The 26,984-nt window shown below is 45.3% G+C and overlaps 4 protein-coding genes across 4 annotated transcripts in view; 1 reads left to right on the top strand and 3 right to left on the bottom strand.

The window, feature by feature from the left end:
- zc3h4 (zinc finger CCCH-type containing 4) overlaps window positions 1-10,586 on the bottom strand; it is a gene marked incomplete at its 5' end in the record, with an annotated part of 128,263 nt that extends 117,677 nt beyond the window's left edge. The window contains 3 exons of the mRNA XM_083680554.1: window positions 7,870-8,749; window positions 9,015-9,197; window positions 10,209-10,586. Coding sequence (XP_083536680.1) covers window positions 7,870-8,749; window positions 9,015-9,197; window positions 10,209-10,586 — 1,441 coding nt within the window. The remainder of the gene's footprint in view (window positions 1-7,869; window positions 8,750-9,014; window positions 9,198-10,208) is intronic.
- uqcrb (ubiquinol-cytochrome c reductase binding protein) overlaps window positions 1-26,984 on the top strand; it is an 87,626-nt gene that overhangs the window by 3,856 nt on the left and 56,786 nt on the right. The window lies entirely within an intron of this gene.
- LOC310812080 (dystrophia myotonica WD repeat-containing protein-like) lies at window positions 1,042-7,864 on the bottom strand (the record flags this gene model as incomplete). Its single annotated transcript, XM_083680500.1, has 2 exons — window positions 1,042-6,497; window positions 7,295-7,864. Coding segments are annotated over 2 exons (618 nt in total), but the record flags the coding sequence as incomplete, so codon positions are not given.
- Window positions 20,498-26,984, bottom strand: part of cap2 (cyclase associated actin cytoskeleton regulatory protein 2) — a 17,115-nt gene continuing 10,628 nt past the window's right edge. Inside the window, exons 6-13 of the mRNA XM_083680449.1 lie at window positions 26,696-26,781; window positions 26,360-26,465; window positions 22,943-23,132; window positions 22,551-22,720; window positions 22,139-22,262; window positions 21,764-21,846; window positions 21,427-21,567; window positions 20,498-21,188 (exon numbers count right to left, since the gene is read on the bottom strand). Of these exons, the coding sequence (XP_083536575.1) occupies window positions 21,105-21,188; window positions 21,427-21,567; window positions 21,764-21,846; window positions 22,139-22,262; window positions 22,551-22,720; window positions 22,943-23,132; window positions 26,360-26,465; window positions 26,696-26,781 (984 nt within the window). The 3' untranslated portion in view covers window positions 20,498-21,104. The remainder of the gene's footprint in view (window positions 21,189-21,426; window positions 21,568-21,763; window positions 21,847-22,138; window positions 22,263-22,550; window positions 22,721-22,942; window positions 23,133-26,359; window positions 26,466-26,695; window positions 26,782-26,984) is intronic.

Here is a 26,984-nt window from a genome sequence, read left to right as displayed (position 1 = left end):
TTCAAACGTTCCTCTTGCAATCACTCTGGTATATGATAATATGTGTCTTATTTGTCCACAAGACCGTTTGCCAGACCTCTGCAGGCTTTTTTAGGTACTTTTTAGCATCCTATACCTTTTTGGTCATCCTTTAAGAGAATGACCAGTGGTTTGCACCTTGCAGTGAAGCCTCTGTAGTTCGGCTGGTGACGTATTCTGTAGATGGGAGTCCTTCTGGAGAGTGTTCCCGATCTATGGGACAGTTTTGTTTTTTTCTTAATTATGGCCTACCAGCCCATTTGTGATTGCTGAGCTCACCAGTGCTTTCTTTCTTTTTTAATAATGTTACAAAAAAGGTTTTTTGATTTTCATGTTGACAGACACCAATAAGAGACTCCAAAAACAAATGCAAAGCCTAAAATCAATACTAGACATTGACAGCTCTCTTATGCCTGCACAAATGATGTGACGGAGCATACCTGACTAACCAGAAACACCTGTCAAGCCAATTTCCCAATACTTTTGGTGCCCTGACATAGGGGGACTGTATAAAAAGGGTGAAACCAATCTGAAAAAAAGACAAGATTGAATTAAAGCTGAGAATCTCTACTTTAACCTCATAGTAATTTGATTTCAAATCCACACTGTTGGTGTGAAGAGGTAAAAGATGACAAACTGCTTCCTCTTTCTAATTCTTATGGAGGGCACTGTAGTTAGATAGATAGATAGATAGATAGATAGATAGATAGATAGATAGATAGGATGAGCCTAGGGTAGTTCAGTGGAGTGGCTAGAGAGTGTACAGTGGTTTTAGTGGGGTAGAAACATGTAGTCTATAAAGTGCATTGTTATATAATCATTCTAAGAATGTGTTCTACTGGTCTCATGCAGTTTTTTATTTAGTTCTGAAAGCTCCATGGCAGTTGCAGTAACCTCTGCTTTGCAAGCACACATGAGCAAGAACAATAGCTGGACTTGCTGAAGCAAGCCCACTAGTAATAAGTAAAATAAGTAAATATCAAGAATTGGGCTTGCTTCATGTCAGAGAGGAATAAGTGGCATTCGGGTTTAGAATTTTAATAACAGATCTCCATATACAAACTGTGATATCATTGTTGCTTACTTCACCACCTCAGGCTTAAGTGAAAGTGTGTATAATGCACAGTGAATACATTTTGTACATGCTATGGTTTGCTGTAAACCCTTGAAAAGAAAAAACAAATGGAATAGTTTTCTTTCTCTTGGCAAGAAATGATAATTTCCCATTTAATCCGGTGCCTTAGGGAAAAAAAACATTATGCGGCAGATTAAAGCATGCAAATTGGTACTTACTCCTTAGGTGATATAAAAACATCCTAGAAGGGGTTCCCAATTCTATCCGTAATGTGAAGTGAGTTTTAAGGAAAAATCTAAATGGCCGCCCAAATATTTGTAATTATCGTTAGTGGTATTCAAACTACTTCATTAAGTCCAAGTATCGTAACATAATATGAAAATATGTCCAATTACATCTAATATGTTAGTTTTAATTGTTGGTGAATAAAGACTAGGTTCACAAGTGCCAGCGCAATAGCATAATGCAGTACATTGTAATCCAGCATCTTGGCATCGATACTTCCTGGAACAGATGGGCTCACCTTTTGCAGCCACACCTCAATAGTACTCTGCAAGCTAAAGCAGCCTCTGGTAAGAGTGTCCACAAAGGTGACCAAGTATCATCAGTTTTCAGCTATCCAAATTGTTCTAGTGAATTTCACTCATTCACAGGCTGAGATACCACTTCACAATTTCATGGTAAAGGCAAAAAGGCTGCTTGGGCAGCATAGAGTATCCACCCATGCCATTTTCTTTACATACTAAAACCATTGATGGAGCTGCCATTGTACACTGAATATGGCAGCAGTGTCTTTATGCCTTGACTAGAGCACCCCGTTATAGAGCCCTTTGACAGCACAGACTGATCTTTTGTGTTTTAACTGGTGCTCTAGCCAAGGCAGAAAGATACTGCTGCCATATTCAGAGCGTACAATGGCAGCTCCATCAATGATTTTAGCGTGAAAAGAGGACGGCACAGGTGGGTTCAGTTATCAGCCCAAGCAGATCAGATTTTTGAGAGGGCAAGTTGAGTTTACCATTACTTGAAAAGGCCGGAGGAAAATGCTAGACAGAAAACTGGGGTCTCCCAAAAACAGGAAGCAAGTTCTTATGCATGCTGCTAGACCATGAAAAAAATAATGAGTTGATTAGCTGGTTCAGGGGGAGCCATCAGTCTAACAGAGAGTCCCATTGCTTTCAGGATGATTTTTACAGTTTGCCACTTTTTTTTTGGAATGTTGCTTGTTGTGGTGAACTCTGCCCATGCTGCCAGTTTGCAATGGGTTCCTCTCCATGCAAGGTTAGAAAAGTTAGAAAACGGCTGTCTTATGTGCGCTGGTAGAGCTTTCATGTCACGGATGTGGATAGGAATACATCTTGTGTAGTTAGTTCTGTCCAGTGCAAAAAAAAAAAAAAAGGGTGCCAAGGCCTCTAATGTTTCAACATAAAGCTCAAAATCTCAAATTCTGTGTGCACAGAATCTATTTGATCCACATTCTGTGGATCACTTGTGATAAGTAATGGGATATTATTGAATTTTGGTTCACTACTAACAAATAAAAGCAAAATTGTTTGATGATCCAACATTGTGTGTGAAATCACCTTCTTAAACTTATATGCGGGCAGCCATTTGGAGTTTTATGTCCAAAAAATGATATCATTTTACCCTGAGTTGTACTCATAGGGCAGTAGTGAAAGCTTCTCCAGTTCTGGCTAACAGTTAGCAGCACACATTCCAATAGACAGGATTCCAACGGCACTTAAGTTAGCATTGTTAAAAGGACATTTAGGATAGCGTTCAACTGAGGGGAGTGTTTGGCTGGTGAAACCGAAACTCAGAGGCTGTGTGAGTCTACAAAAGAGGAAACAGTTCCAGTTCTGCGCAAATTGATGAGAGACTAATTGTTTTTATTTTCAATAGTATGCACATAAAAAAAACACATTTTAAGCGTAATTCGCCACGAAAAGTGAGCTCTGAGGAGATTTTGGCATGGAATTTTAACAATGCTAACTTAAGTGCCGTTGGAATCTTGTCTATTCGAGAGTGCGCTACTAACTGTTAGCCTTTGCTGCGGTAGCCATAGATAGAGAGCAATAGACAGGCTGATTTTATGCATCTTATGGTTTAGAACCTAGGTCCCGTTCTAAACAAGCTATAATAGATATGCCAGAAGTAGCACAGCATATACCTGTTGTAATTATTGGAAAATTACTTAAAATGGGAATATTTCATTGTAATTAGAAATACACACGCATGGGCATTATAATTGTTATCTATATCTTATTCAGGAAATACAATAGTTATACACACTATACATGCCACTTCTGCCATAGCTGGTTTAGAACTAGACCTCAGTAAGATGGCCGACCTGTGGTGCCACCAATTCTGATGTCATAGCCCCTCTACTGTACCATTTCTGTTGCAGTAGCATAGTGGAGAATGGAGAACTAGCCTATGAGGACAACAGGGGAAGATGATATTTCACCTAAACATGAAAATAGGCTGTACCATCCCTTTAATGAGTCAGAATTGTTGGGCAACCCTTCTAAGATGGATTTATACACCCCAAAGAACATTTGTACCATGTTTGTCACTTTTATACGCCTTTTACATACTTTTGTAAGGTAATTAATGCAGTTGTTAGCAAAGTCCGAGTGTATTACATGAAAAATGGTTTAAAATAAATTTGTTCCACATTGGGTGGTCACTTGTGGTACATAATAATATTGAATATTGGTGCACTACTAATGTTTAATGAACCAAAATGTAAGTGTGACATCATGTTTTGGAACTCATGTACTGTGCCAGCGGCCAGGGTTTTATGTAAAAAAGAATAATAATAATAATAAAAAAAAAAGTACTTAATGAGTCTGAATTTTTGGACACCCCTTCTAAAACGGATTTATACTTCCCAAATTACATGTGAATTTAGTGCTTCAATCTGCTGTATAACGATTTCATCATACTTTGACGCAAAGGATACAGACTAACTATTACAATGTTGAACAGGGCAACAGAATTGAGGGCAGTTTTCATTATGTTGACAATGAATGATCTCACTGTTGACGGTTTCTTTCTTGATGGTGTCACCTTCTAAGCAATTTCACTCAATCAATAGGACAGATACTAGAACAATGGTAGTAGCCCCTTCAACTGGCCAGAGGAAAGGAAACACTATGTCAGCAGTAGTGCTGTTATGTTCACTGGTCAGACCCTAAACACACAACAAAGTCTCTAGTTGGTCCACCAACATATTTCATCTGGTGTTGTTACACAGGTAGCTTCGGCTCATTGTTCACTGGTGGGCCTCTGGGCACCCTCATCAAGTCCTCTCCAAGAGCCATGCACATACAAATTAACCTCGAGGTAAAACATCATAGTCATCTAACTAGGTCTGTTGAATAACATGGATACCACTTACAGTATACAGAGGGATCCTCAAAAACACATCTGAGTTAGAGTCAATAGCTTGACATGACTGAAAACAAAAGCTGTGTATGTAAAAGAAAAAAATGAAAGCAGTCAATAATCACGCAGGACAACTGCCTCTAGCTTGCTTCCTGTGGGCTCTAATTGTACTGTTGAATGTGCAAAATCTTGCAAGAGGCATTGCAGGTGTGAAGAGAATGAAGCCTAGAGGATGCTACACCATTAGGGGATGGTCTCTGTTACATTTATGTTCAGAACAAGAATACTTTGGAACGTCCTCGACCAGTCTCAGCAAATGAGCACAGTAGCAGCCATCGGAAGGCTGCCATCCATACTACACACGGGTAATAAGTCTTTGAGACCCTAAAGCGGGCTTGTCTTCATTGACAAATAAAACAAAATGTTTGCTTCAAGGGACATAACAAGCTGAGGAACTCTTATCACACAAAAAAAACACGACATCTTCAAGTCCCAAACTGCAGACATTCAATTAACTGTGTCGCTATGTACAATATAGGATCTTCATATATTAATATTCATTTTTTTCCTTCCACTGAAGTCATTATTTCAATACAATTTTGTCCTCTGTTATTTATAGAATACTCTTATTATTTACAATATAAATTACTACAGTCTTGTGATAAAATAAATAAATAAAATACAATGGCCGTGGCTTTTGCAGTGTTTGCAGGAAGGAGATGAGTCGGGCTTCACACTGGGAAAACAGGGACTGTCCTTGTTCTGTTTTTGTAGTCCTTCGACAGAGAAGCAGCGAGAGTCTGGGTGGGGATGGGGGCAGGGGTACATCAGGGGTGCAATACTGTGATGTTAGGGTGTAGTTGCTGCCTCCTCTTCAGCCATGACCAAGGATGCAAACTCATGAGGGGTGAAACAGATGACATACAAAAAAGTAAATCGACAAAAGTCCCATGCGGACGTAACTGCCAAGATTTGAACTTAGTTCTCTTCGCCCGTTTAGGTAAAGCCTAGGCATTAACTAAGTGTATGAGTATTCAGATATTGTTACACATTAGCATACGGTCTCTTTTGAACTAAATAATCAAGAGTAACATAACTATATTATTGTTAAATCAATAATAATCATTCATTTCCTCAGTACTTGCATGTGTACTGGCCCAAACGAATGAGGAATAATGCATTTTGGGTATTATACCTTTAAGAATCCTTTATCTGGTTTACGATGCGTTGCCCCTTTAATAGAAACGTATTGTCTGCTACTGCTTCATCTTGCAATGTACTGAATCTGAGCTACTGCAGCTGCTTTTAAAACCACACCAGCCTGTTCTGTGTTGATTACCCACTTTCGATAATTTCACCTAGCAAAAAGCTGATGTTTTGAATAGGTCACAAATATGCTTGTAATGAAATGGGCAGCTTGAGTTTGGCAAGTTGACCCAGAGAAGTATAAATTAGGAGGTTCTTTCACTTCGCAAGTCACTCCTAGGTTATAACCTGACCAAAATGTAAACACAAATATTAACTCTTAACTTACGATGCACACCTGCTTGTCTTCTTTGATAACGAGTTAAGTGCCATACTGTTTTTGACCACTAGTTTCAGGTTCTATCGGTGTGGCAGCAGCTTTTAACGCTCACACTTTTCTGGGGGCACTGTCCGATACATTGTAGTGTGTGTGGTGAAACAAATTGTTAAAGCTGAAACTAGGAAGTTACCTTTGTTTTGACATATTGATCGAATGCACTGATAGTCAGACTAGCTGATAGTGGGAAACAACTGACATCTGACAGACCCCCCCCCCCAACAAAAACTCATCAGATTCAAACAATTCACGCAAGTTACTGATTTTGAGTTCAAACAGCGAATTTTCTCAGAAAGGTAAGGAGTTTGCATTGCATCCCTGCATGAAGGTTTATGTTTGGAGGAGGAGGAGGAGGAGAGGAAGAGTGCAAAGTCCCACATCCAGCTATACCACCGTTCCGCTGGGAGAGTTCCCGTTCTGTGCTGTCAAGTTCTGGAGAGGGTGGGGGGACCAGAGAGGGGAGGGTGGTGAGACCAGAGGAGGGGAGGGTGGTGAGACCAGAGAGGGGAGGGTGAGGGTGGTGCGACCAGAGAGGGGAGGGAGGGGGTGGTGCGACCAGAGAGGGGAGGGAGGGGGTGGTGGGACCAGAGAGGGGAGGGTGGTGAGACCAGAGGAGGGAGGGAGAGGGTGGTGGGACCAGAGAGGGGAGGGAGGGGGTGGTGGGACCAGAGAGGGGAGGGAGGGGGTGGTGGGACCAGAGGAGGGAGGGAGGGGGTGGTGGGACCAGAGAGGGGAGGGAGGGGGTGGTGGGACCAGAGAGGGGAGGGAGGGGGTGGTGGGACCAGAGAGGGGAGGGTGGTGGGACCAGAGGAGGGAGGGAGGGGGTGGTGGGACCAGAGAGGGGAGGGTGGTGGGACCAGAGAGGGGAGGGAGGGGGTGGTGGGACCAGAGAGGGGAGGGTGGTGGGACCAGAGAGGGGAGGGAGGGGGTGGTGGGACCAGAGAGGGGAGGGAGGGGGTGGTGGGACCAGAGAGGGGAGGGAGGGGGTGGTGGGACCAGAGAGGGGAGGGTGGTGAGACCAGAGGAGGGAGAGGGTGGTAGGACCAGAGAGAGGAGGGAGAGGGTGGTGGGACCAGAGAGGGGAGGGAGAGACAGTTAGTGTGTGTGTAACTGTGTGTGTGTGTTGGCTACTGTGACAGCAAAATGAATCTCTAAAAGAAATCGACCAAAGATCGAGTTGAATTGTACCGTTTTACAAACTATGTTAAATGACGTTTCTCTGCATCGACCTGACTCACCGCTTTGCCCGGCCGTGCCCAGGTGCAGATGAGGCCCTCCTGACACGCCGTGATGATGCAGTCGTCCATGAACACCAGCACTGTCAGTCTCTCGTGGGCAATCTTCTTACACACCAGCGGCTCCAGCAGTGGCACCTCGTGCATGCGCGGGCAGAGGGTGGTCCCCAGCACCTTGGCGGCGTCCAGGCGACTGCTGCGCGGCGCCACGTTGATCTTGTCGTTGCTCTTGCTGATGTTGCCCAGGCTGTGGTAGCGCTTGTGCTCCTTCTCGCTCACGACCCCTCCTCCCGCCCCCGACTTGTCCGACTTGCGCTCCTGCAGCGACAGCGTGGCGAAGCGGCCGATGCTGAACGGCGTGCTGCAGCCCCCTCCCCCACTACTGCCCCCGCCGCCCTCCGTGGCGCTCTGGCCTTTGGAGGCGTTGGCCACGGCCGGATGGGGAAGGGAGTTGGAGCGCGAAAGGGAGCGGGGGAGTGGTAGGGGCAGGGTAGGGGGCTGGTGGGGGTTGGTGCTAGTAGGGTGATGGTGGCCCTCGACACCTCCACCTCCACCTCCACCACCACCACCACCTCCTCCTCCTCCTCCTCCACCTCCTCCATTCCCCCCGCCACCCGTGTTGTTGACGCTGCCGCTGACGGAAGGGGGGATGGTGGCGGCAGGGCCGAAGGTGTTGGTGAGGGCGCGCGAGAGGGGCAGCCGCGGGTACAGCACGTCGTCTGTCAGGTCCCACAGGCAGAACTGGGTGTCCTGGCCCACCGAGCCGAAGCGGTAGGTGACGGCCGGCGAGCCGCCCTTGGAGCTGTGGCGGGAGAGGCGCGAGAGGGTGCTGCTGGTGCGCACACGGCCAAAGTGCAGCGCCCCCCCGCCCTGCTGGTGGAGGTCCTCCTCGCTGCCGCTCAGCTCCATGGGCTCCTCATCCCCCAGGCTGGTGGTGAAGGGGTCAAAGGCCACCACATTCACCCAGGACTTGTGGCCGTGGCCACGGGCCACCACGCGGCTCTCTGAGAACGACCACACCGTCACCAGGTCGTCCTCGCCCCCCGTGGCCAGGTACTTGCCGTCGGGGCTCCAGGAGACGCAGAGCAGGCCTCCGAAGTAGCTCTTCATCACCCCCTGCAGCTCCATGGAGTCAAAGTGGAAGACGCGCAGGCAGCCATCCTGGCCCACGCACGCCACGTGCACGCCGTCCGGCGAGAAGGCGAACTCGTTGAGGCCGCCGTCGCCCACCGCCCAGCGCAGCAGCGGGTTGCGGGGCGTCTTGGTCTTGCAGGCGTAGACGGCAAATCCCTCGCCCTGGCGGAGGAGGGAGTACTGTGGCGCCACCGTACCGCACGGGTGCTCCACGTTGTAGAGGTAGAGGTGGCCGCTGGCGTGGGAGGCTAAGAAAAGGTTCTCTGACTTGGGTAGCCATTTCAGACAGGTCACCTTGGACTTATCTATCAACCTCTGGTCGGTAGGATATGAAGTGTGAAAAGTGATATTAGCAACAAACCTTTTGAAATTCATCATCTCTCTAATGATGCATCTCACCCCCCCCCCCAAATCTTCCCAAATATAATTGGATAGAAAATATAACAGATCTCTCTTACACACACACACACACACACACACACACACACACACACACACACACACACACACACACACACACACACACACACACACACACACACACACACACACACACACACACACACACACACACACACACCTCCTCATTGAAGAGCTTGCTGGTCTCTTTCTTGATGGGGTCCAGGTATTGTACCTGCCCAGCAGAGAAGCCCACGATGAGGGCCACACTGTCTGCTGTGGCCGAGTACTGGTTGAAGTCATGGCAGGTCGGCTGGGTGCCCTTATAGATGCGCTTGTCTATGGGTTTACTGAGGTCCACAGCCTAGTAAGAACCAAAGGGAACACAGAGAGAGAGAGAGAGAGAGAGAGAGAGAGAGAGAGAGAGAGAGAGAGAGAGAGAGAGATATTAGGCCAAAAACATTTTCATGGTGATAGAGAGAAGAGGTCAAGGAAAACAAAGAGACCTTAGAGTGCAATTCTGCTATAACTACTCAGAGAAGGGGCTGGAAAATATTTACCTCTCTCAAATTCATAGATGGAGCAATAGACACTATGGACTGACCATCCATGGGATAAAAATGACGGTGACCATGTGTTGAAGCTATACACAGTGTTTGTTTACAATGACATTGTTTACCAATAAGACAGTTGAAGTAAACTTATGAGGCATTATGAGTTATTCTTCAAGAATCAATGATATCATTATTTTAAAAGCCCACAAATGGATGTACTAATCCAAGATTGCCCCTTTATAAATGGGTTTTAGTGGTGTTGTTGAAGTAAAGTAAATAATTTACTTTAGACCAATTTGCAACTCTTATTTTATGAACTGCTTTGATATTTCATTTGCACCATTAGAAACGATATGGCCAATATACTAGGCCTATGTTTTGCTGAATACAAGGTTCAGATTAGCCCCATCTGTGATGGAATAGATTTATATACTTACATTTGGATGTTGTGCAATATGTATACACAACATCCGTATGTAAATATGCATACAATCCTAGTCACCGATGGGGCTAGAGCAGATGTTGGCTGTCAAAATGATGCAGCTGTGCGGTTTTATCAGCAACATTATGTGTACAGAATTAAATGGTGCTAATTAAATAATCATACATATACATGCACGATATGATATTCGTGTCCATAATTGTATTGATACAGTATGAATTCGGTGTTATTGCGTTGATGGCTAAATATAATGGAAAGGGGACACACTTGATAAGAAATGGCTACAATATAACTCGCTATCTAGCAAATTGGCTAACGTTAGCTTAATCAATCTCAGTGAGTCCTATTGTCAATTAAATGCATACTCTGTCCGACTAACCTTCTTGATATTTGTGTAGGTGTAGAAATAAAGCTCTCTGCCGATATTAAAACACACTCGTTCTGATTCTTCGCTCGGATCCTCCGGCTGAAGCTTCACCATGGAGACCCTGACAGGGGGGAGGAAGCCCGCCGGAGAGGAGTTGGCTGCGGCATTGGAGGAGGTTGCTCCGGGCCCCTGCACCAGACCTATACCACCACCGGGTATCGAACCCGGCCCAACCCCGGGGCCCACCGTGGTACCTGAGGACGGACCCCGTTGTAGTCCGCCTCGTTGTTGAGAATCTGAGAGGGTCAGCAGTTTGTAGAAACCCTCTCTAGTCCTGAACTGGGATTTAATCTCATTGATATCCTTCAGAGCGCCTCCATCACCGGCCATTTTTAGTACAAACAAGCCGCACAGGAAACTGCAGATTTTGACCTGGAAATAATACGCAAAACTACAATGGAAATGAGAGCGACGATATCGCCAGTCGAGAACCTGCATTGGTGTTCATAAGCATTTCTGATGGTTCTTAGGAACTCGTAGGTCTTTGTCACCCCCGGAAGCTGTCTAAATATGATTTATTATATCCAATATTTTCCTATAAATCAGATATCCCTTCAAAAGTCATAAAACCTAGGCGTTGCTATACTCAAGCATGTAATGTGCACTTAGTGTGTCAGCAGTCTCACAATTCTGTTTATCAAAAATGTGGTTCCGCTTCAGAATTCTAAAATCTATATTCTAATGATTGCTCTACATATTTTACACACACTTTCCTTTAAGAAAGTAATGAATATGGCCCAGCTAATTGAGCATTTCATGATGGTTCATGGTCTCTTGCTTGTTGGCGTTCATTCAGAAAGTTTGTTCCACACTTCTTTCACAATTTGTTTGTGGCGAGATGCCACAGACTGTGGGGTGGAAAGATATCAAGGATATCATCACGAGCAGGTCAGAAGACTCTGCATGCATTTTACTTCGACATCTCTTTAATCTGTGTTCAGAATAATGGCTGGATATAACCCATCATATTTGAGCACACACCACTGCCCAAGCAGCTCACCTACAAAGGAGATGCAACAGATTCCCCCCCATGTCGAAATGCAAGTGGTTGGACTATTATAACACACAAACAAATCAACCACACAGTTTCATTTCAAATCTACCAATACAGGGGGTAGTATTTTGAGCCGTAAGTGCTACTATATAAGCGTCCGCACACGCGTCGTAGCTCCATTCACTCTAGTCTAGTCTCTTGCCAAGTTCGCTTGTGCCAACTCTCGCTAGTCTATCTGTTATCAATCTCGATATCGATTTACTTAGGCCTATACTTCAAAACCCAAACAGTCTTTTTAAAGACTAACCCCACAAACAGTCTTTTTAAAGATTATCCCCATCTCAGCTCTAGCCAGTAATTTTTTTAACTGCTAGGCGTGCACTTAGCTAACAACTTTTTCACCGTGTTGCAACACAACTATACGACCCACGCGACTAAGACACACACACACTCACCCAGTCACAAAGGACTACAATTGTTAAGTCTTAAAATAAAATCTGCATTGCCTGCAAAATCGTTGTGTACTGTTGTATTAAAGATCGTGCCTAAATCCCGACTGATTAGCCCCCGATACTAGTCTCTCAACATAGCCACACACGCACACATCGTTACATCATAGCCTAAACTTTATTGAAAACACAACTAATCCACATCCAAATTATTTCAAAACCAAACAAAAATGGAGAGATTTCTAGTGAGGACCAACAAGGCAACCGACGCACCACCAGCTGCAAAAAAGCTTCGAAGGTACGATGAATGAAATACCGCAAATACCGCAATCGTGCACAAATCAAGGATGATTTGAGGCTATGTTTATCAGACATTGCGCCAAGAATTGAGGATCTTTGCAAGGCAAAGCAGGCTCAGGTCTCACATTAACATCGCCAACCTGCAAGCTTCTGTAAAAAATGCAGATGATATGCCTACTATTAGGCCTAGTAATAATAACAATAATAAAGATCTCGCGTTACCTGACATTGGTGATGAACTCATGTATTTATTACTGCGATCCTCGTGCCTGGTTCTTGATTACCTTTTCTTCACCTACCAACTGCCCTTGTTTATTAGTATCTCCATTAAAAGTCACTCCCTCTGTCCCTTATCCTGTTGTACTATAAAGGAGGTCAAAGACAAGCGGAACAGCAAGGTCAAATGTTGCACTTTTATACTTTACAAAGCTCCCTAAAAACACATAAAAAACAAACAGCACATCCAGCTTCAATAATTCAGAGATGTATGGAATGATTGAACCAACACGTCTGTTTTAAGCCATGGAAGCTGCACAAATGTCAATGTTTTACCCGAGAAATTGACAATAAAGCTTTAGCATTTTTGCACTTGAATGTCACAAGAAGGGTGATAGCTTCTGTGGAAGCTAAGTTGACAATCCAATTCAATAACCTTGTTTTTACCTTGGACATATCCAAATAATGTTCCTCCTCACAGAAAAAGAGGCTGTACCAACAAAAACAAGCCATTCAACCAAGAACAATGCAGGGGATGGTGAACAACATGCAGGAGTACGAGAGGATGACAGAAGCCAGTAGCCATGGGAAAAGGCTCCTGGAACAAATATATGAAACACCACAACTTGGTAAGATTTCACATGAAGTCATGGGATTTGGGGTTGGAAGTTTAAAAGACAATGTAAAATCAACATGTAAAACAAAATCACGTCAATTATCTATAATCTTTGATTTCTGTTTGAACTGAAGCCGTTTGAATCAGCCTGCTCCTCCACCTCCTCACCCTAAAACTGGGAAAAAGAAGTTTCACTGGCAGGCAAGTATTGTAACTCATACACATATTCATTGCCTATTGTTTATTTTTCCCTACTTTGAGTGGCTTTTCTGCGTATGTTGGCTACAGTATTGACATGTTCATTGCCAATGAATAATAGGTTGTGAATGGAGGTCATGTGACATTTTCTATGTTTTTAGGGATGACACCCCTGGACCAGCTGCTCCAGAGGAGACGGACCCTGGAGCGCCTGGCACCTCTGCCCAGCAGAGCCAGACTGGAACACCTGGCACCTCTGGTGGAGAAGGCGAACATGACTGAGCAGGTACAGATGAAATATGATTGTTGACATTTTGAATGTATTTAAATCGTTATTCATTATACACCTTTAAGGTTACACTTTGCATTAGATTGCCCCTTTACCTGTGTAATAACTTGATAATAACAACAACATTGTATTAATAAACTATTACCTCCTAGTACTTTAAGTTTAATCAGATAGCGTTGATTGCATCATTTCTAGTCCATTTTTATGTTTTTTGTTTTTTCCCTGCCCCAACCCTCCTTTAATTGGAGAACATGAAAAGAAAATAATAATTATACAGTTGACTCAAGGCCAGAAAATAAGAAAGACAAAGCAGAGTTCTAAAGGACCTGTCTTAAGTCTCTCCAGTTATCCAGTACTGGCGAAGATCAGGAACTCAGACGCCCTCAACAAGCCGATGTCCCAGACACAGCTGAAGTCAGTTGTCAGGCATGCTATCCTGGACCATCTGGGCGCAAAGGGTGTCAGGAAGCAGCTAGCTGAGGCAGTCAAGTTTGAGGTGAAACGCAAGACGTCAGCGCAAGGGCTGAAACCAGCAGCACAGCGGGCTTGCAGTGCCAGAATCTCTTCTGACGTGTTGAGGTGCGTTTCTCGGGTTGTGAATCCATTTCAAACCAGCAACGGGTCTGTCGGCAGGATCTTTGGGGGGAGTAAAGACAAAGAGCCCAGCGGTCAGTCTGATGATCCGTCAGAGGAGCTGAACGCAGGAGACCTCAACAGCGTTGTGACCACGTTAATCACTGGTGTTCTGGAAGAGGTGAAGGAGCGAGTCGTCATGAAGATTCAACAGGTCCGCCCTAAAGCATTGAGAGTGGCCTCCGCAAAGGCAAGTCAAACTGCCTTGGATGTGGTGACCAATATGCTGGAGGAGGTGAAAGACCATGTGATGCAGGGCTACATTGGACTTGAAGAGGGGATTCCAGAGCCATTCGTCAGCCGATCACGTACAATGTCAGCTTTAGAGGTGCCATACACTGAGACAGAGGAGGCTGGGCTCCGGTCGGAGCTAGACGATGATGGACAGCCAGGGACCTGGATGTCATCCCAAAAGGTGGACTACATTGCCACAGGCCTCATGGACGCAGTGTTTGAAAACATACTGGATCAGGACCTTGAACCGCTGCAGGAGCCCGGCACATCGGTCTCACATGACCTCTCTGTGCCCCCAACAGCGGGAGAGACGTCTGTGGTTCCTCAAAGCTTGTCAAAACCACCCTCCCCAGCCAGTCATGTGACAGGGAAACACATTTCAATGTCATCTCTGGATGATTCAAAGAAACCCGCAGGCAATGATGATCCTTTTGCATGGTGCAGCAGAAGCCTGTCCTCTGTACTCCCTACATTCCCTTTGAAGAGAGAAGTTGTTGCCCAGATTTCATATCCTGAGTGGTCTGTGTCCATGGGAGGGCAGCCACGGGGCGTCTCCCCAGCCCTCGATGTGACTGACGCAGCGAACCAGAGGACCTCTGACCCAGATGAAGAGGAGGGGAAGTCCACATCCCCAGTGCCACTCCTCCTGACGTCCTCCAAGTCGGTCCTGGACGCCAGCCGGCTCCTCACCCCAGACCGACAGGAGGACAACCGGAGGTTGCCACAGCGACCAGCACGTCGCCTGACAAACGCCCCGGGGGTCCCCCCCAAAGGTAGTGAAAATTCACACTCTCTACAGAAACCCCCTTTTCTTCCCGGCTGAGGCCGTGAGATCAAACAGTCCGTCCTTGTGTGATGGAAGACCCTGAGTCAGGCTGACTCAGATGAGGACTTGCGGCCCTGGATGATGTCTGTTCGGGACACCGTCACTGCCGTCCGGCCCATTACACCCAGACCACCCACCTCAGACCCTCCTTCACACCGTGGTCCCTCTACTAGGAGAAGAACCGTCTACAGAAGATCACGTCAGAGGAAGAGTCAGAACTGAGAGGGACTCAGTTGCCTTCAAATAATACAGAAAGGAAGAGAACCAGTCCAGTGTTTTTGTCCAGTCTTGCTGATATTTGGTGATAAGGTGTCCTTACACTGTAGATTACTAATACTGACTAATAATCTCAGCCAACACCTCTGACCCAGCCAACCAACTGAGTCGGGGGAGGCTAGTGGAGGTACAAATCGGAGGACAGGCTCATTGTAATTCATCTCTACATTTTATGCACTGGTGTGTGTATGTGGGGGGACATGCAGCGTTCGGCCTGTAGAGGGAGCTACAGGACCGTGGCCAGGGTTGTGTCGGCGAGGCTTCGTTGCACACCTGTTGCAAATAAAGCCTCGTTGACTAGTGCTTAAGATGTGTGTGCCTCTGCTTTTTCAGTAAGTGGGCTGGGAACGACGGAGGTTTCCGAGACTGACGACTGGAAAGTCGCTAAAACTTTAAAACGGGCTGAAAAGCTAAAACATTGTATGAGTGTGCAAATAAACGGGACCAAATCCCTCACTAAGATACTGCGTCTGCCTCTGTGTACAACGGACTTTGTTACATTCGTCTCCATTTCTGTGTCCCAGGTTGGGCGCCAATGTAACAAAGTCCAGGATTTATGGCAGAGCCAAGTGGACATGGTGGCACCCCTCTTCTGTTCTTTGGGGGGAAACCCTGATGACATCTATTATCATCTCCATCTAATATCACTGAGCATGTTTAGTTATAGTCAGAGTCGTGGCCTCATTAATACTAACTAATAATTACCACAATTAATACTATATCTGTTATCACTGAGCATGTTTAGTTATAGTGGAGGTCAGGACAGTGGTCTCACCAGGAGGTCCAGGATACAGGGGGTCAGGGATTCAAACCCGGGGAAACGCACCCTCAGGTCCTTCAACAGCCAGATCAACACCCTCACCCTGGACTACAGACCAAGGTCAGAGATTAAAGGTTAACAGTCAGCTTTAGGGGTAGATATGGAGAATTAATGTTTTGCACATAGTTTGGGCCAGGGGAGGCTGGTGGAGGTAGAAATCGGAGGACGGGCTCATTGTCAGGCATGGAATGGAATGAGGAATGATATTGAATGGAACACGTTGTGTTTGATACCATTCCTCATTCCGTTCCATGCATTACAATGAGCCCGTCCTCCGATGTCTACCTCCACCAGCCTCCCCTGGTTGGGGCGATAGTGAGGTGAGAGGTGAGAGGTCAGGGGGAAGTTCGTGAGTGACAGGTATCTATGGAGAGGTTAAAGGTGAGAAGTCAGGGGGAGGTTAGTGAGTGACAGGTATCTATGGGGAGGTTAAAGGTTAAAGGTAAGAGGACAGGGGGAGGTTGGTGAGTGACAGGTATCTTATATGGACTGGGAAGTGTTCTCCTCAAACCAGCGTGCGTGGCGGATGGCAGCCAGAGCACTCTGCAGCACCTTGATGTCCACTAGGGGGAGAGAGAGAAAACACACTCACCAACATCACAGTACTATTGTGTGTGTGTGTGTGTGGTTGTGTGTGTGTGTGTGTACATACGGTGCAGCTCAGGGTCCAGCTTGCGCAGGTTGGGGGGGGGGGGGGCGGTGGTGATGAGGATCTTGACTGTGGCGTCGGCTGATTTCAAAGCCTGTCTCATTGGTCAGCATGGAGAGCACTGGACAGAGAGAGGGACAGATCCATTAGGACATGTTCGACACTCTGGTGGAGGTACACGTCGGAGGACAGGCTCATTGTGGAATGAGGAATGGTATTAAACACGCAATTCCTCATTCCATGCATTACAATGAGCCCGCCCTCCGATTTCTCCCTCCACTAGCCTCCCCTGACTCCACCACCTTGTTGCCCAGCGCTGCTACGGCCACCACTGCAGAGAGAGAACAGCAGGATGTTTTTTGGTATGCTACTCCTCCTACAGCGTTCAAGCTATTTAGACTAATCAAACTTTAAAACGTGCGGAGAGGTATTTTAAAGTCATGATATTTATTCCGATTCCGAACCCTAGCACATATTCCTGACCAATCAGCGGGTAATGCCGCCATTAGCCTTCCTTCTCCACATACCCAATAGCAGGGCTCTCAAGTTTTGAACTGAGTTCAGAGTGAGATTTTGTCGTCGGCGGGGGTGGGGGTTTGGTTGGGGTGGGGACGGGGGTCTGATCTGATAAATGACACATAAATTCATACAAATAAAAATATTTATTTAATTCAGCATTTCTTAGTGCAGGTGTTGTTCATTGTAGGTGTTGGTGGCATGTTTTGAGGCCTTCAGCACGGTTGGTGGCTCCCATTTGAAACACTGTGGTTCCAGGCCAGCCATTTTAACTGTCATGATGGGTGATGCCTTCACCTCAGCTCTCCTGGTCTGCAATAGAAACAATTGATTAAATAATCATAAACATTAGATAAGTTTTCATGGTAATATAACCAACAATTTGAAGGAAAATGCAATTCATCAAACATTGCCACCAGCCTTTTGGTTTTCCTGTGCTATGTACCTTGGCCTCTTGTACACGCATGCCTCCAACAGAAGTTGCTGGCGTGTAGAACTGTGCTACACTGCTGGCTGAGTTTAGAGCCTGTTCTTTGGCTCGATGTCCCTTGCCTTCCACATGCCTGCTTATGTCCCTCATGCCTTGATTGGGCACAGGAGTTCTCTTGTCTGCAGACTGAGCACCAGTAGAAGGAGCTGGTGGTTCCCATTGTGATGAATGGCCATCGGGTTGACCATTCCTTCTTAAAGAAACACCTATAGGTGGCTGCTCCACTTACTCCTCTCTTTTTCCCTGTTTCCAGTGGCTTCTCCACAGTCTCATCTATGGTGTCCTCCACAGTCTCTTCCACTGACTCATCCTCTACTGACACCCTAGCTGTCTCCTCCACTGCCTCCTCCACAGTGTCCTCCACTGCCTCATCTACTGCCTCCACTACTGCCTTCTCCACAGTCTCCTCCTCTGACCTGGCCACCTTTTTAGGGAGCTGATCCTTCAGAGCGAAGAATGAAGAAATGCTCATTTGCCTCTTCCCTGACACCTTTGGCCTAAGAGAAAAGCTTTGTGAATAATGGGTCCTGAACTAAGACTAAAAAACAAGTGTCAGTATAGCTGCTGAAATTAGCAGGGATTCAACTGGCTAGCTAGGCTAGTTCACACACTCTGGTCAAACTGTTAGCTAACATTACTGATTACCAGCTGCCTGGACACAATATTCCCCAGCAACGGAAATCAAATGATGAGATGACTTACTGTACTCATAGTATATGGTCTCATAGGATATGGTCTTCTCCCACGTCGATCAGTCTGTAGCTACTTCGGCGAGACGTGAATCAATGCGTGCTGTCCTCTTCTGTAGCTACTTCAGCGAGCGCGTGAACCAATGTCATCGTCCTCGTTGGAATCAGAATGTAACGTTGTTTTAGCGGGAATATCTAAATCTTACCCGGATACAGCAATGCTATTTTTTGATTGGCTGTTCGGTAGCTATATTCTTTTTATTTGATTAGCTGGTGCGTGGCAGGCGCCTCCTGAACTGTACGGGGAACCCACTTGATTCCTACCTGTTCCACTGTTCTAAAAAATAGCGGCGCAACTTGGTGGGCGTTATCCTGGTAATTTCTCTGCGTGAGAAATACAAGGTGTGGCGTGTGAACGGGTTGAAATGCGTGTGTTTCACGCCCAATGCGTGAGACTTGAGAGCTTTGCAATAGTAATCTGCCACTGGCTCATTCTGGCTAAAATATATATCGATTAGAGGTATGCCTCCTGGTGCCCCAGGAGCCCCTAATCTCAGTACCAGTGGTCCAGAACAGTTTCTTTGCCTATCTTGTTTTATCCTGCGCCTCTCATTGGATACTTCTTCTTCTGTCTCAAACATGTTAGGGGGAAGTACTACCTTACGGGTAGCATTCGTATATGTCCCTATTGCTTGGTTATAAGGTACTTTTGGCCTAGGTTGTTCCATATTCCAAGGTACAATACGCCACGTGACGTGACAGTCCCCTTTAAATTTCCCCAGGTTTGCAGTGCCATATGTTGTGTTAAGTGGTTTGTCGAAGCATTCAAAATTTTGCTTCCAATCAATTGAATAGGGTCCAGGGATCTCCCTCTTTTTCTCATCTATTCTCACATCTATTTTTCTGCATTGGTCTCTAAAAGTTTGATCATAAAACGGATGGTATCTGGTGTTGCTTAAGATACCCAAACATTCGGCTGGACAATATGGTCGTTTTGATTCTTCTATGGGACAGGACTTTTTATTAAACTGTGCACATGCCTGGTATGTGTGTGGGTTAGGTACAAATCGTAGTTTTTTAAGTGGTGATGGACTACACATGAGGCAATCTCCTTCTGTTACTGACTGGGCTGTAAACTCTACCCATTTATACCAATCATTTTGCTTTGCCTGTTCCCATAATGTATTTACCTTATATTCTCTGTCCCTATCTCTTTTGGTTTCAACCTGTGTTTGTTTCACTTCCTGACTCAATTCTCTAGGCAGGGCCTGTTCTATTTGGGACAGCATATAGATTAGTGTTATTACTTTATATATCACTAGTCCCTTCCCCAGGATCCCCCAGGCTCTACTGTCCTTCCCGTTCAGCTGGGGGCTGGATTTCTGGCCCCTGTTCAGCCTCTGTACCTGTTCCTTCATTTCCTCTGTGCTCCTGTACGATCTCACCCGTTCCTTCGTCTTCTTCTCTGGTTTGCCTGAGTTCTTGCCTCGGGACCCTGGTGCAGTGGTTCAAGTGGTACCAGGTTAGACTCCCAATCACTTTTTAATGCGGTTCTCATCATTGGTCCCAAGTCTCTTGCTCTATACCCTTTATTTACCATTAATGACACATGAGGAGCAGCATTAGGTATATTATACCATTTTTGTACAAATTCTGATTCATCTATTTGCATAGCTGCTCCCTGTTTTCCCACTATGATGTATTGTGACATTAATGGGACAACCACATTTTTAGTTTGCTCCTGCCAAATTTGTTCTTGGTAGGAGTCGCAATTTGAGTCAAACTGCATAGTGCAGTGGTAGTCAAATCGTGGCTTTCGTGCATCTGGCAATTGGGCTTCAATACATTTTCTCCATTTTAACCAAGTTTGCTCTATTTCATGGTTTATTTCCCCTAACCAGTAAACATTTGCGCTTGCATTTATTGGTATTTCTTGTGTCTTTATTGCCGTATTATCTACATATACACCTTCTGGGGAACACCATATTTTCATCCCCAGCATGCATATGACATAAGACAGTGAATATGCTGGATACTTGTGTGAGGTTTAGACCATGTTTCTCTTTTACAGGAGCTCAGATATGCATAGAAAGAAACAAGGCTAATGCAAATGAGATGCGATCGTAAGCATTTTAGGTGTAAAATAACATTTCCAAAAAGTTCCATCTTCAATTCCACTGCAAGGTCCAGTGTAGTCAAGAATGATTAACTTGAGCCACTGGATGTCCCCTGTATTCCTAATTTCAAATGCAACTTTATTCACAACAAGTCATAGACAAGATGAAACCTGACAAAAAAATACTGCATGGTATGTCTCTGCACAGTAGGAGAGGTTTCAGGAGGTGGGTAGTACTGCAGTTTTGTGGATACAGAGGGGGAGGAGGAAACTCTGCCACAAACATAATTACCAGACAGTTTCATTACAAAAAAAAACATTTCAAAGTGCTGAAAAACATGGAATCCTTATCTCTAGCAACAATCAGGTTAACAATCAATTGAGCTACAGTGTCTTTGTGTGAAACAGAATCCCTTTTCTTATTTTGATTATGACTTTGTGAAACATTTAAAAGTCCAGAGGAGAATAAAACAAGAGGAGGAAAAAGGGGGGGAGATGATAATGATGATAGTGGTGAAGAGGATCATGAAGCAGCGATCAACCAGCGATCTTTGTGGGTTCTGTCACCAGGTTTGACCCGTCCCAGACCGTCTTGAACTGCTCGGGGACTGGGAACTCCCTCTGTTAAATAGGCCAACAGACAAAGAGGCTTAGCTGCTACAACAACAACAACAACAACAACTGGGGGAAAAATGTACGAAGTAAAATCACTTTATTAGACAGATTATCTTATACATTTGCATATACACACTCAACTGTCTTTATCATATTCTCTTACACACAACTACACACACACACACACAACCCCGAACAGCACTATCTAAAAAAAAAAGATACGAAACATCATAAGTGTACTCACATAGTCATCCCCCTGCGGTACCAGGATGTTCATCTCAGAACTCTTGGCACTGACAATCTCACAGTTGAGTGACTCCTGACTCAGGTACACCTGACATCCCTCTGTCTTATTGATGGAGATGGTGGGCACTTTCCCCATCACCTGGACAGGAGTACAAGTTCAGCATCAGCAAGGACACTTGTATCTTTCACCTCACAACAATGAGCACAGATTGAGTACTTTAATCATAATTCAATACATATGCACAGCCACAGCAGATACACATTGCAAGTGTAGGCAAATAGAGAGTAGAGAGATCAGATGTTGTTTGCCACTTGTTTATGAAGATTGGGCTCACCTGCAACTTAATGTCCTTTGAGTTGATGACTTCCACAATGCCGACTACATTCTCGAACACTAGCCCAAGTTTCTTACAGTTATCTGTCAGGGGTCAACATCATGGAAGACTGTCATCATCATCATACTGAACTATAATATCCTAAACAATATCAGACACATCAGGTGAATGTGAAACTGGTCAGTGGTGCACAAAGAGATGGAGAAGAATGATGTAGTTTACAATGACAACACAACAACAGCAACAAGGAAACAACCATCTGTATATCAAATACAAAGGCTTTGTAAATGTGGTTGCAGTACAGGATGAATCGTGAAATCTTGATTAACTGAGACATTGAGCCCATAATGCAATCAATATGTGGTATTAACTCACCCACAATGATGGAGTTGATTTTCCCCTTTATCTGCAGGGTTGAGTTGCTGCAGCCGAAGATATAGGCCACCTGTCTCAGCTCTGTCTCGTCAATCACCAGGTCATGCGCCTGGTCAAAGTGCTCCTGAGGAAGAACCAAAACACCAACCTGTGAGTAACCCCTCCCACATGTGACCCTTCACCTCTGGTCGACCTCATCTGGTTGGACTAGGCATTTCACACGTTAATCCTTTATTCTGCGAAGTTTAGTCTCATTTAAAATGTATAATCTTTTATATAAAATGTTAATTTTAAAGTGAGACCTCGCCAATATAGTAGCCTACATTTAGTTAAATAAACAACTTTCCTGTTCAAATCAGTTGAGAAGTAATGAAAAATGCAAGGCCATCCAAGAGGATTTTAAGTAACGTACCACCCTCCATTTCTTTCCCTCCAGCTCCAGCAGAGGGGGTCTTTTCTGGGGTGGTGCTCTGTTGCCTCCACGTTTTCGACTCTTGGATGGGGAGGCGTGGTGTGCCCCGCCCTGGGAGCGAAGGGTGGGGTTCTTATGACTCTTCTTGTCCTCTGAGACATGCTTCAGGCCTGGCAGAGAGGGGGGGGGGGGGGGGGGGGGGGGAACTACTCAAATACCCTTTACTGTACATACACATCTAATTTGACCCTGCTGTAACTTTCAATTAAGCCCTTATCCCCACTCTCTCCTCCCCCCTCCTTTCCTCCAATGCTTTAATTTCCTCCCTCCCCCTTCTGTCTCTACGCTTGGATCACAACCCCTCGTAAATATGATAATAGAACTTTACCCACCTTTGGTGATGGCCTCTCCCTGGTTGAGCTGGGCAAACAGGGCAGATTGCTGCACCGTTGTACTGTCAGACTTGGGGCCTTCGTCTGTGAAAACTGGTGGGGGTCCTGGGGGTGGAGGCGGTGGTGGTGGGGGAGGAGGGCAGGGGCTGCCAGGGCCAGGGGCAAACAGAGAGGGAGGGGCAATTGGACCCTGTAGTAGAGAAGAAGATATGTCATTGTGATTCTAGAACGTGAGGTTGATGAGAAGGGTGCTGTAACCACTGCAGTAGTTCCTCCACTGTCCAGCAGGTGGAGTAGAGGACAAACATTGAGGATCCCCCCATTGAACTGGTGCCTGTAAAGTTGGTGTGCCAATGCCAGTAAAAAAGAAAAGCAGACACAAACTCCATCTCTGTCATTCTGTTTGAACATGAAGGACTGTGACTGCAGCCCTGACACTGGTGTCTAGGTGTATTAGGGGTTCAGCTGTCACTTTGATAGCGTTGATGCTAATATCAGATCTCTTAACAAGTCTCTGAATGGATCATCAAAAATGTACACATTTAACGCACATTTTCAATTCTTTCACACCAATCTAAACTGATCATTACTGAACCATTTGGTCCAAACTCTACAGTGGCTAGTTGGCTAGATGGTTTATGGGACCTGATACAGTTCTACAGTTCTATTTTGTGTTGATGATTAAAGCAAATGTTCTCATGGCATTTCACAATCAATTAAAATGTTGGATCAATGATACTAATTTGATAGATGTCCCCAATGTGCACAATGGAGGATTTTCAACTTTAGACAGGTTTTTGTTCACAAGTGTTATCAGTTGTGAGTTTTTGTTCAGAGTTTTGAATATTGAGCACATACTGGTACTGTACACAGTCCTTTAGGGTAGAGCTGAGTCTACTAAACCATGTCATACATTACCATCACAAAACAGCACTGTTCTGTAACAATTAACAAGGCCAACATCAGCTAAGCAAATGCCCAAGGATTACAGCTAATTGCAATGAAATGTGTGAGCTGTGTGTGTGTGTGTGTATGTGTGTGTGCATGTGTGTAAGCTTGCGTGTGTGGGTCATTAAGTGTGTCAATGAACAGCAGCCGCCAGCTTAGGGGTAGGAAAAAAATCCAGTAGTTTAAAGTTACGTTTTGGGGTGTGTTGGAGCAGGTGTGTAGGGCCTGAGCCACACAAGGCTTTTGTTGGGGTTTCTCTTTGGTAAAGAAAACCTCCATTCAAGTCAACCCTGAAGACCACCTGTCCACGCCACACTCTCCTTCGCGCACACACTCAAACTCTGATCACTAACGGCAGGAGGGACAGCTGACACACAGCCCCCAATTGCTCTCAGGTTTCTCTCACCACACACACACACACACACACACACACACACACACACACACACACACACACACACACACACACACAGAGACCCATCAAACCCATCATACATCAAATGTATCCTTCAGTGTAACCATATCACTAAGACCTTAGACTATCATCTGGCTTGAAAAGAAAATGTATACTGGTGTCTTTCTGTGTTGGAACTAACACAGCTTCACTGTGACTATAGTCTTCCAGTCCATTCCACACACACACACACACACACACACACACACACACACACACACACACACACACACACACACACACACACTCACACACTCACACACTCACACACTCACACACTCACACACACACTCAAGTGACAGCCTCTGTACCCCATAAGATCACAGTGTATTCTCTGACACCATTGACCCGGCGGAACCCTGGGACTGCAGTATGATGAGGTTGCCTGATTTGTAAATGTGGCTTTAAAGTTCAATAATAAAAGTATTTCTCTTTGAGTTTCAATCTTATTGTAATGGTACATTGTCATGTAGAAAACAATCAGATGCATTACTTCCCTCTGATTTCCTTCAAACCGTGTTAACAGAACAACTACCCTGCTTTGAGAGAAGACAAGAGAAGAAAGGAAAACATGGAGGTGCAAAGGGAAAACAGGCAAGAGAGGGGTGGGAGAAGAGCTGAAATTCTCCAAGAAAACATGAATAAACAGAAGTGTGTGGGATGTGTATGCTCAACTGAGGACCACAGAGCTGCTGCCACCAAGGACCAGGACCAGGTCATTCATACTCCCTGGCCTGCTTACATAACCATGCGGCATGCATGACAAAAGAGGGCAGGTCGCCTTAAGGCTAGAGAGGCGGGCCAGTAACCAGAAAGTGTCTGGTTCGACCCCCGGCGCAGACGGAAGAGTGTGAGCCAGTGCCCAGAGGGTGCCTACCACTGGCATGGTGCCCTGAGCAAGGGACTTACCCCCGAACTGCTCCAAGGGCACTGTGCTGTGCTCTGATCTCATGTACATACGTATACGTGTGTGTCTCGGGGGGGGGAATGCAAAAAGACATATTTCCGTTTCACCTGTGCAATGGACAATAAAGTATTTCCTTTGCTAAATATACATTGGTGTAATTGGCAGGAGATCGGAACCACTTCAGATGCAGCATGTGCCAGTGGAAAACAACATTGGAAAGTTGACACGTAAAAACAATGGGAGAGAGAAAACAGCCAGAGACAAAGAGCTCTATGTCTGGAGCTGTGGCTCATCCAGTCATGGTCCCAGCCTGCCATTTGTATATGCCCGGCAAGGTCAAAGGTCACAATGGAGCTCTTTGGACAGTAGGAGAAAAGCTCTGAGAAGGAAGGCAGTGCAGCGGAGGTTGATTTAGGAGCTATTTGCTGCTGTAACACTTAGACACTGGAATGGGGAGGGAATGCCACTGGATGTTACAGGGGAGAGGTGCTGGGGCACTGTCATAAAACACATTCATGATGTAGTTTATAATGTCGGACTATGATGTTTCTGTACCATTGAAGTTCACAGCCTGGGGGCGCTCAGTGGCGTATCACACTAAGGCGCATACCATATCATCGCAAGGTCCCTGGTTCGATTCCGGCCATCGACATATCCTGCATGTCATCCCTCCTCTCTCTCTCACCCATCCTTCCTGTCAATCTCTACTATCTCTATCCCAATAAAGCAGAAATGCCCTAAAAAAAAAAAAAAAAAATATATATATATATATATATATATTAAAAAAAAAAGAAATTCACAGCCTGGCTCCACTCCTCTATATCGATGAAGTAAATAATATAATGTACGATAGTTACAGCGAGATCCAATGAGATGTGATTACACTGTAATAAAGGTTACTTTGATAATAGTTATTGCACTATAATTGTGTTTATTGAAGTTTGTGTTGTGATACAGTTTCGTTGCGGAAGACCAGTAGCGTGATATACTCCAGCATATCCATGTGCGAATGTACGAGTGCGATACCATAGTTACACTGTGTAATATCATGGTTACTGCATGGTAATAAATGTATGTATCTGTAGCCTATGATACTACTGCTACTCACAGTCTTGCTCCAGACCAGGCCTGCCGTGTGGTGCTGCTTGATAAAGGCCTGAAGTTCTGTCCAGATGGAGAGATAGGACCGCACCCACTCAACATGGCGTCTGTCACTGAGGAGAGAGAGAGAGAGAGATAGAGAGGGAGAGAGAGAGAGAGAGAGGGGGGGGGGGGACAGGGATGAATTACAACAGGTGGGGAATGTACAGATAGAGAGAGAGAATGAGAGGGGGGGGGGCAGATTTGTACAGAGAGAAAGAGAGCAAGAAAGAGAATATTGTCACAGAGTATATGAGCAACAAGTAAAGCAGGAAATTGAAAGAACAGCAGGTCAGGTACTCACGAGTCTTTATAGTCTTTCAGAACTCTGTTAGTATAAAAGGTGGCAGCATCATTCATCTCCTTAACATGGGTCCCTGGCTTCTGGCTCTGATAGAGATAAAGAGAGAGAGAAAGAGAGAGAGAGAGAGAGAGAGAGAGAGAGAAAGAGAGAGAAAGAGAGAGAGAGAAAGGGAGAGAGAAAGAGAAAGAGAGAAAGGGAGAGAGAGAAAGGGAGAGAGGGAGAGAAAGAGAGAGAACAAAAAAAGGAACAAAAGAAAGAAAAGAAAGTAAGAAAGAAAGAAAAAAATAGA

The sequence above is a fragment of the Argentina silus genome, assembly GCF_951799395.1.
Source record: "Argentina silus genome assembly, chromosome: 11".
Taxonomy (NCBI): domain Eukaryota; kingdom Metazoa; phylum Chordata; class Actinopteri; order Argentiniformes; family Argentinidae; genus Argentina; species Argentina silus.
Note: the sequence above shows the minus strand (reverse complement) of the source record. Positions and strands in the feature narration are given on the sequence as shown.